Here is a 10,540-nt window from a genome sequence, read left to right on the forward strand (position 1 = left end):
TCCATCATTTTTACAGTGATTAAAAGGTAGTGGTCTAACAGTCTTTGATTACCGTGTTTTGATTAGTTTTGATTTTGATTAGTAAGTGGCAGCAACAATTAGAGCTGATTGGATGGAAAGATGTCCTTTGCCTGCAGAAAAAGATCTGAAGAAGAAAGGTCAGGGGTCACATGCTTATAAAATTGACGCCATCTTTGGAATTACCGCAACAAAGTGGTTTGACCACAAATGTGTTCAGTTGGCTTCTACCTATTGTGATCCAGATTCTGTCAGTGTTGTGAAGCGGTGGAACGGAAGTGAAAAAAAAAATGTTGAGATAAACTGTTCAACAGTTGTACAGGGATACAATAAAAACATGGGAGGGTCGGGGGTTGACCTGTGTGGTCTGATATGTTAATTTCTTTATATCGCACCACTATCAAAATAAAGCGGTGGTACCGGTACTTAAAAGTTTTTATTTCATTGTGTTGACATATCAAAAGTGAATGCATGGTTGTTGTATCGGAGACATTACCAACAACTTGAAATTCCAAAAAACAGGCAACTCAGTTTGCTTAAATTTACGATAGCTATCGCATCAGCATTGATTCATGAGCATTTGATTGTGAATTCGGTAGGTTGTCCTCCCAAACAAATAGCAAACGCAAGTGCCAGTAAAAGCTCAAATTCATCTTCTGATCTTCTCTCATTGCTGAAATTCGATTTGATCAAATTACCACTGGCCTGAATGCAAACCAATCAAGCCAAAATGCAAGTTCTGCAAAATTGGTCAAAGCAGGGTTTATTCTGTGAAATGTCAAGTCTATGCTTGAGTAATGATCGAAATTGCTTTCTTTCTTACCATAGCAAATAGTTTCACAAGAAAAACTCCTAGATTGTTATTCAGTGCGCATCTGCATCTTCTACATTTAACTTTAGTTACTGAATGAGCTGGCAGAATATAATTATCGCAGTCATATTGAGCATAATGTTACTTGTCCAAATCTTCTTGCTTCTACTTTTTCCAAGTTGCATGTATTTTTTGTGAAAATAGTTACCTTACAAAAGCAGTTTGTGTTTTTTGTGATGAAAAAATAAAGGAAGATAACTAAAAATGGTAGCAAGTTTATCATATGCTTTATCGCAGCCAAAAAGCAACTTCTGTACACGTGTCTTACAAAATAAAATATTATTTTCTTGTTGTTCGTTGTTAATTGGGCCATTGGTAAAGCTACTTGTACTTAATAGCCTACGTGTATTAATGAAAGGCTTTTGGCTTGGTGTATATTTCTTTTAGGTCAAAGTCTTATATTTTTTATTTGCCTATTAGTCTTTTTACTGAAAATGGGAAACCGAAAAAGTCGACTTAATTCAGAAGTTCTAGACAGGTTGACAAAAGAGACTAAATGTAAGTGCTGTATCTTTATTAATTCATTAACACTTTTTACTGTATCCTAAATCCACCTTGATCGTTCAGTTGATAAGTTCATGACTTTAAAAACACAGAAATGGCAAGATCAAGCTACAATATATCATATGTGCAATGACGCTACATACTTCAAGGACTGCTCTCCATTCCATGAATGATAAATGAAGTAATTCTCAACAAACAAGCAATAACTTCAAACTGTAAACTTTGCTGGAACCTATGTTAATAATTTCAAAATACAGTATTACAACTACGACATGATACAAAACTTCAAGAATTAAACTTTCAATAAATCTTTCTCATTGCTAAAATAAAAAATTTTCTTTATTAACTAATATTTGTATGCAATACTACATAAAAATTTATTATTCTGGCAAATTGTATATATGATAAGGGATTGATTTTTTTCAACACTTTTACATGCATTTCCAATTCTTCTAAAAAAATTCTTTTTAAATTCAGTTTATTGATACTATTGACAAAAACAAGATATTGTTTTTAATATGATTGCTTATTTGCTATTAGCCCCCTTTATTAACTACATATGTAGCTGATTTTCAGAGGTTGGCAGTAGTGGTACTTTTGTAGCGGCGCTACAATATTGAAATATGGCATGGCCCATTTCGGAGACCCTGATTCAGAAATATCTCAATTCTGACTTTAGAAATAGCCTTTTAAGAGAAATAGCCTGTTCTGGAAATTTTGGACAAATAACCGAAAATTCTCAATGAAAAAACAGCTGTCAAACAGCTTTTGTGACATCAACGATTATAGATTCTAAGGTTAATTTCCTAACCTATAAAATAATCGTTGCTAGATATACCCACAAGATATCAGTTAATTTACATCTGCCTCATTTTAACTGTTTTGCTTGCGTGGGTATGGGGAGGTAAATACAAAAACCGCCTTCCTAAATAAACCCTACAAATCTTTAAATGAACAGAAGCCGTCGTTAATTTTCAAGAGATCACTGAATCGGTTGTCTCCAAAAAAGGCTATGTCCAAATTGGAATATTTCTAAATCAGAGTCAGTGTTATGAACATTCCATTGTAATGGACAAAATTCTGTTGATTAGTGTCGTTCGCAATAGCATTAAAAATTAATGTAGTATATACACTTGTGAGTGGGAGCCATAAAAAATGAATTTTTGTTAAAAGCTTGACTTTTTTCAGTTTCTGAAGCAGAGTTGCACCAGTGGCACAAAGGTTTTCTCCATGATTGCCCCACTGGTAAACTATCCTATGAAGAGTTTCAGGGAATTTACAAGCAGTTTTTTCCACAGGTATTTTCAAACAGGGTGGTTGATATGTTAGTTCGCATTATTTGGTTTGGAGTGATCATAAAAATTGTTTGCCTGTTTCAAAGTATAAGTGTTTCACTTAGTCTTGTCACCTGTATTTGTGTCAATTAACTTGAAAATGGTGTTGGCCTGTCTTGATGTGGGTTACTAAATGTATTTACTGAAGATCATACTAAAATCTTTTTATTTTGCTCAGGGTAATTCAGCAAAGTTTGCCAAGTTTGTGTTTGCGACATTTGATGACAATAAAGATGGAACAGTTGAATTTGAAGAGTTCATCATGGCATTGAGTGTGACATCACGCGGTACTTTGGATGAAAAGCTTAATTGTATGTATCGCTGATGAATGATAGTTCAATGCAAATTAATTGAGCAATTAAACTATTCCTCAACATTAGCATTACTGAGAAATGTGCAGAATAAATTAGTTTTTGAAGAATCAAGAAAATGAAATATCTTCTGACAGGTGTCAAACCCACAACAATGCTTGATATGAACGACTCGGTTACATGTCTTGTAATACAAACGAATTTATTTTCACACGAGTCAGTTCAATCATAAACAGTCAAATATCGATTTCAATCAGCTAGCAGCTAGATCATCTTCAGTTAAGCTTATTCAAATAGAAGTGTATATATATACCATAGAAGTATAGTTTTTGAAGAATAAGCCACTTGGTCAGTCAAATAACTTATTTGTACCAGAAGAAACAAATATGCCTCAAAAGGGCCAACCTCCACCATCCAGTTTTTAACAGACACAAATTATAAACAAAAATGGCTTTGTGCATTTTCAGAAGAAGTTGCCCTACAATCAGACACATCTTTGCAAGGCCAAATATCTTTGGATAAATTTTTAATTATGAGTTCTAATTTATCATTTTGAAAACACTGTGTTGAAATGTAGTTACACAAGCGATTTCTATAATGCAAGATTAATAAAAAGACCTGCCACAGCATTATTCTCTTTCTAAAGTGAGAAATCCATATTTTATATTATTGCTACATTTATTGATGGTTCTTTAATAAAGTGTAAATAGTTTAGTGTGCAATTTTGGGAGAGAAGTTGTTTATCCATAGAGCAAACAGATAAAATACCGGTATACTACATTCTACATATATTAATTGTATTGAATAGCATAGGCTATGTACTTTGTTGATGCTTGGCCGATATTTCCCAGGGGCTTTCCACCTGTACGACTTGGATAATGATGGATACATCACCAAAGAAGAAATGCTAAACATAGTGGAGGCTATATTTGCCATGGTGGTAAGTTGAAGTTAGTCTATCTGGTTGAAAGTATGACAAGTCTTTACGATTGCAATCAGTTAATTCAAATGCGGTGACCTTGCCACGTTAGTTTTTCTGTTTCTTGGCGCTTGTCATACACTTTCTACGTTTACTCTATGTCTCTCACGCATAAACAACATGGCATAACGAGAAGTACTGTTTGTTGAAGACATTTCATTTTTGTCGTTACTTCAAATTGTCGTCTTTGTCGTCATAATGAGTTCTAAAAAAATTAAAAATCAGCAGTATTAGTCACGTGTTTACAGACGTCGAATCGATATCATTGCATGGCAGTGACAGGGTAAGTCATTTTACTTCTCAATGATGTCTGGAATATTCCACAATGAAAACTCATCAATATTGATTTCGTTTCAAAACGTTTTTACAATGTGGAGACCAACTCACATAGAATTAATTAATAGAAATAAAGAAAGTATTTTCTATTCTCAGTTTTTTCTTTTTCTGGTTTGTAAGTGGCATAGATTGAGTAATACCACCCATCATTATTGCATATATGAATATAGGCTATATAGCACAAAGGAAAATATCGAATAAAAGTAGAAATGCATACTTGATTATTATATTAGAGCAGTCTTAATCATAAGCATGAAAGTTTGTAAACTGGTTGATTTTAGCTTTTGTAGAAAAATAAAATTCGTAAACTGTAAACTTCTTCACCCAGGGTGATGCTGTCAATTTACCTGAGGAAGAGAACACGCCTCAAAAGCGAGTGGAAAAAATATTCAAACACATGGATAAGGTATTGTATACTGTATAGTTTAATATTGCACTAGCAAACACATCTGGGGTTTGGTTATCTCTTAAGTGTTATACATTTCCTGCCTCGTTGCAGAAAAAACTTTTTAAATAAAGGCCAGGTCCAGGCTACCCCACTGGTGGGACAAACCGAAATTAAACGATGCTGTGTGTTGAACTTGTTGATTAGAATATATATATGTTATTGATTTTTTACTGCCATTTCAGTTATATACTAAAAAACTTATACCGTAGCCTACTGGAAATCTTTTGAATGTGAACTAAAAACGTGCAAATTATTTCGGCGTGGGCAATTTTTGAAGCAGAGTATGCGCCTTCCACAACGTCGATATAAATGATATAAATGACCTTTTATCAAGATAGTCAAAACTTGGTGTCCCGACACGTGGCTACCGATAGCACTCATCACACCAGTCATTCGTTTTTGGTGAGATTCGAAATAGAGTTATAACTATGACAGGGCGAGGCCAATCTAAAATCAGTCCTTTTACATTGCTTTAACATCCGCAGAGCTTAGCGCTAAAAAGAAGCAAAAGACGTTGTCGAAGTGTATCTGAATTTATTACGCTTTCACTGGACGTGATGCTCAGGTTTTTTTGTGATCTGTATCTTCATAGTCAGGGTTACTTAGGTGATGTCTTGAAGAAAATCATGTCCAGAATGCCTCTCTCTCGCAAACAACCAGTTATCGTCCTTACAAACGCTAATCAAATAAATCAGTATCGAAAAATGGCACCACTGTTGATTCAGCCTCAGACAACAAAATCCTTAGTTTTTGCATTGATTCAACGTCTGCAGACGTTCAATCAATATAAAAATGGCGGGTTTGCAGTCTGGGGCGCTACCCAGTATGCCATTACCATCATGCCGATTATAAATATCTGCCTCATGCTTGCTATGTCTTCAACCATAACGCTTATTACCGTTCTAACTTCATTCCACGTATTACCTGCCAATTGCCACATACACAGTGCTTCTGTTATAGAGAGTATATTTTCATTTGAGGTTGAGCACTGAAAAAACAGTTTTGTTTTCGAAACTTATCTTGAATCTTGTGCTTAGTTGTGGGTTTTGATTCATACTGTCCATGCGTATAGTGGTAGCCTACATCTTTGCATGATTTCTTTTGATTTAGTTTACGTCAAAATGTTTGCAGTAACAGACATTACCGAATGCTAAGGTAGATTAAAAATGAGCACAGCATAAATTATACGATGAGTAATTGAGTATTGAATGTGTGCGGCTATGCGCATGCACTAATAAATCAACTTAAATGTTATTGATTTTGCGCATACAGAAAAATAAGAATAAATACCGAAACCACTTTCGTGGCATGGATATTATACATTGTGCAATTTATAACATATATGTTTCTAGAACAAGGACGGTCGCTTGACTTTAGAAGAGTTTTTAGTCGGAGCAAAAGGGGACCCGTCAATCGTGCAAGCACTTTCCATCTACGACGGCTTAGTATAATTATTGTGACTGGTTGCAGTCGGGAACTTTCGACTTTTTTTTCCTTATACTTTTGACTTTTTGTTTCGATGCACTCTATATTCTCGTTTAATCAGTGACCAATTGCACTCAATAGCTTGCTCCCAGACAGCAAAATCCGTCATTTTTGCATTGATTGAACGTCTGCAGACATTGAATCAATGTAAAAATGATACATTTTGTTGTCGATATGATTCTGCGCAAATATAATCTCTGCTTTTAAGGTTTTAATTCCGTTTGATGTAATTTCATTTTATGCAATTATTTGATGCGCCTACACATCGAATGGAATTCTCCAGGCAGCGAAATACGTCATTTATGCATTGATTCAACGTCTGCAGACGTAATCAATCTATCGAATTAATGTAAAAATGACGGATTTTAATGTCTGGGTCCCTGGAGTAATTCTGGAATGTGTCAGTCGAGCACACAAATGTTCATTTTCGTCTACTTTTCACATGCTACCTTGTCACTGACATTATTTGTCAGATTACCTTGTCAAATGACATTATTTCAGTCTTTTTTACCAATTTAATGTCTACCGATTTGAGTCGGAGATGACGACTGATGATGATTTGACGTCTGCAAACGTTGAATCAATGTAAAAAAGGATTGAGTTTTCTGACTCGGGTTTTAGCCAGCACTTGGTTGGGTTTTCGCATTTGATTTCGTTGATGAAGCCTGCTGCCCCTTCAATGCACTTTCACTATGCTTCATTACGTAAGATTATTTTTAGATGTTTGTCTCCATCTCTTTCCATTTTGCTTCAAAGAAGCCTTTATCCCGAAACTTCAGGGTCCACCAGTTGTCTGCAACGACTCCTCCACTTCTCTCTGTCGTTGACGTGATTTTCAACATCTTTTGTATCTCTTTTAATCACTCGGATGTGAGCAGGCTGGAAGAAAAAAAATGTGAACACCAACAACTGCCGGGACACCTTTTCAGAAACGCTTCCCAGCTTTCAAAAGTTATTTTTTTGCATAGCTTCAACGTTTTCAGATGTGAAGGTTATACAAAATGGCAGTTTATGTTAGGTGGAACAGTTCAATAGCCAAGTATTTGAAAATGTGTATTTCCTAACCCGAATATCATTGCAAACATCAGGCGAGCTCGAAATTTAGTTATCCACTTGCCAGCTCTACATGAACCCATAAATACAATGTGCTGCTTTGCATGTGCGACAGAAAGGACATTTGCATCCCACTGACAACATGTTGTCTAATAGGCAAATGCACAAAACAGATAGCTTAATTCTTGAGCACGTGGCCCTTAGCGACCAATTGTCTCTTTGTATCTAATCTCCCTGTTGAGCAAATCATGAATAATTGAACTTCTCCCAGAGTCAGAAAATCGTTAAGTGTTGATGGATCTCCAGCACCCGATCAAGCGTTGTACATCAAGACAACATCAATTGACGTCAAACTAATGCAATGTGGCGATTGCTTCGAGCTTTTGGTCTTTTACATGACGCGCCTGCTATGGAGCTCATCCATTTTTAATGTTAAGTAATGGTTTGTGTTGAGACACATCATTGCACGGCGCAATCGTTCTGGACGTGTACATGTATGGTTAATTGTGTGTTGAGATACGTTTAAACAACGTCTTATGATGGTTGCTTTTCCAAATCAAAAACTCTGCTGTATATTAATGCACTGAAGGCAAAAAGTCTCCACTTTGAAGTAAGCAGTTTGTTTCCATAATGGAACGTAATTAGGAATAGGTCATGAATGGACTATGCCGCCACACGTGTAACTCAAAGCCTATTCAGTCCCTTTTACATTGATGTAACATACAAGAGACGTTGCAGATTTCTTAGCTCGGTATCAACATTATTCGGGATTTTAGGTTCGTCCACCTGACAACATGGATTCTCTGTTTGCTTACATGTTGCTAGTACTTGAGCAGCCGATGATGTATTCTTTGAAGTTGTGATGAAGAGATATATCGGTTAATATATTCCAAGATACATTCCTATTCGGTGCAAGTAGGCTAATAGATTTTTCTTCATGTTTCTTGCATCTAATCAAGATTGTACCCACCCGCAGTGTTTTTCAAGTCACGCAAAAAGAGCAACATTTCATAACTGGGTGAGACAAAAGGTTTCCCAGATAGCAAAATGACTTGATTTTGTTGTCTGTGTAATGACCCGGTTCTTTCTAGACCTAGAGGTACATTTCGGTGCAAAAAAAATCATTTCCAAAGTCCAGTGTACGGCGTATAAGAGCCAACACGATTTAAAATTTTTATTACAAAACTGTCCAGTGTACACAAGCCCAGTGTACGATGTATAAGATATAAGAACCCAACACGATTTAAAAGTTTTTATCACAAAACTTGCAATGCTTTTAGCCCACAAATTATGTACCTTTTACCCTCTTGTTGTACACCCGTGACGTATTCTGGCTTTATCAATTTATTTTGCTGAATTACGTCGATATCTTGACATATATTTTTGCATGGCAGAGCTTTTTCAGACAGAAAATTAGTCGTTTTTTACATTGATTCAACGTCTGCAGCCGTTGAATCAATGTAAAAAACGACTGATTTGATAATGAATACAAAGAGTTCAAGCAAAAACATGTCGTACTTGTTTTGTGACATTGTTCCAACGTAATTAGACGCTACATTGATGCAAAGTTTCAGACAACAAACCAGTCAACGACAATCAACTTCTTTTTGACTTCAGACTAAACTTGCAGCCAACTGTCTGCAACGTTGAATCAATGTCAAAAAGAAGTTGATTTGTTGACAGAGTCATTATTTTGTATCAAAACAACCTAACTAGAAAATCGGTCATTATATATATTGGTTCAGACGTTGAATCTAAGCGAAAAAAGCTGATTTGCTAGCTGAAAATAGCTTATATTACGATTGCCACATTTACGGTTGGTATTCAAAAAACTTATAAAAGTCAATGTCTGGATAATCAATACAGTACAATTCGAATCTTCGACCTTTTTTATTTCGTAATGGTTTTGTTGTAAAGTTTGTCAAATTAAACTACTTAGTGGTAGACATAACTGTTTTTCATTAGTGAACTAATTCCCTAATAACATTGCTATTAATTCATCGTTGCTTTTTTTGCACAACTTTACAATTCGCTGTAAATTTAATACTTTTGCATCGTTTCAACATTGTAGAGAAGTTAATCAAAAAATGTTAAATTTTACTTGTTCTCTATCAAGGTACGACTGCGCTGGTGGTGGCATACAGCTGTAACTGGGCAGAGGGTTTCAACTTTTCCCCAACCCTTTTGTGCCTCTGTATTTTTCCGAAGTTTTTTTTTTATTTCTAATACTTGCCTTGCATCCTCCTGCAGGGTTGCCCCTCAACATATCGAATATCTCTTGTTGGAATCTCCTGCTTTGGAATAAATTGTCGAATAAAGTAAATTGTGAGCTTTTCTGCGGCCAAACGTTTTGTGTATAATTGCCGTGTTTTGTGTTTCCAATGCCACTTTATGTCGTGCTTATAATTACGAATTGTCTCGTGACCATAAAGCTGCTTGATTTTAAACCAGTTTAAAAATATAGAAGTTCAACATACATTCCTATCCGAATGAATTATGCATTTTGATAATCACTGATCTGTGAAATCCATCTTTTAACAGCAACTGTTTTCACAGCCTGTCACAATCCTGTACAAAAACCGCAATAATACAAAGTTTGTTTTCCGTCTCAGTCTCGGTGGTTAGACACAAAAAGAAAAGTTTGTTGAGATATCAGCTTCAAAAGATAATTTAAGAGCGATGTGATGTGAAGTCCTGATAGCTCAGTTGGTTTTCACAATTGCTTCTTAAACCAGCAAACGTGTGACAAGCTTACTCCGCTGCGAAAGCTCGGTTGGTTAAACGTCCTACTTTGCGAACAACGATAGACAAGACCAAGAAATAATGGAAACTAGAAGAGATATTAAGTCAACGGTGTTCCTCATGCATGCCAAACAACTTTTGCTCATATCTGCTTTGTGTCATAGGTACATGGTCGAATGGTTAGAGCACTGGTACTGCTAAAAGGGTACCGGTTCGGCACCCATCACGAGTAGCCTATATGGGGATGTGTCTTTGGCAAGACACTTAATGGCATGTCTGAAGGTAGTCACAAGACGCTTTCTTGCCTTTTTGTCCACTTAATTTAAGTCTTCAGCCATGGGGCGTAAGCCTGAATAGGTTAAATTCTTCCAAGTCCGCCTAGATAGCTCAGTTTGTTAGCGCGTGACTTCATGAGCTAAGAAGCTACAAGATCAAGCGGCGCTGGTTTGAGTTTTTGGG

The 10,540-nt window shown here is 35.9% G+C and overlaps 1 protein-coding gene across 1 annotated transcript; it reads left to right on the plus strand.

The window, feature by feature from the left end:
* The first annotated feature begins 1,282 nt into the window (after positions 1 to 1,282).
* On the plus strand, positions 1,283 to 9,945 carry LOC145768410 (neuronal calcium sensor 1-like). The gene is made up of 6 exons (XM_082579896.1): positions 1,283 to 1,387; positions 2,582 to 2,691; positions 2,906 to 3,038; positions 3,890 to 3,978; positions 4,682 to 4,759; positions 6,154 to 9,945. The coding sequence occupies exons 1-6, from the start codon at positions 1,324 to 1,326 to the stop codon at positions 6,250 to 6,252; spliced, it is 573 nt and encodes a 190-aa protein (XP_082436022.1). The 5' UTR covers positions 1,283 to 1,323; the 3' UTR covers positions 6,253 to 9,945.
* The last annotated feature ends 595 nt before the right edge of the window (positions 9,946 to 10,540 follow it).

The sequence above is a fragment of the Aplidium turbinatum genome, chromosome 4 (genome assembly GCF_918807975.1).
Source record: "Aplidium turbinatum chromosome 4, kaAplTurb1.1, whole genome shotgun sequence".
Lineage (NCBI taxonomy): Eukaryota > Metazoa > Chordata > Ascidiacea > Aplousobranchia > Polyclinidae > Aplidium > Aplidium turbinatum.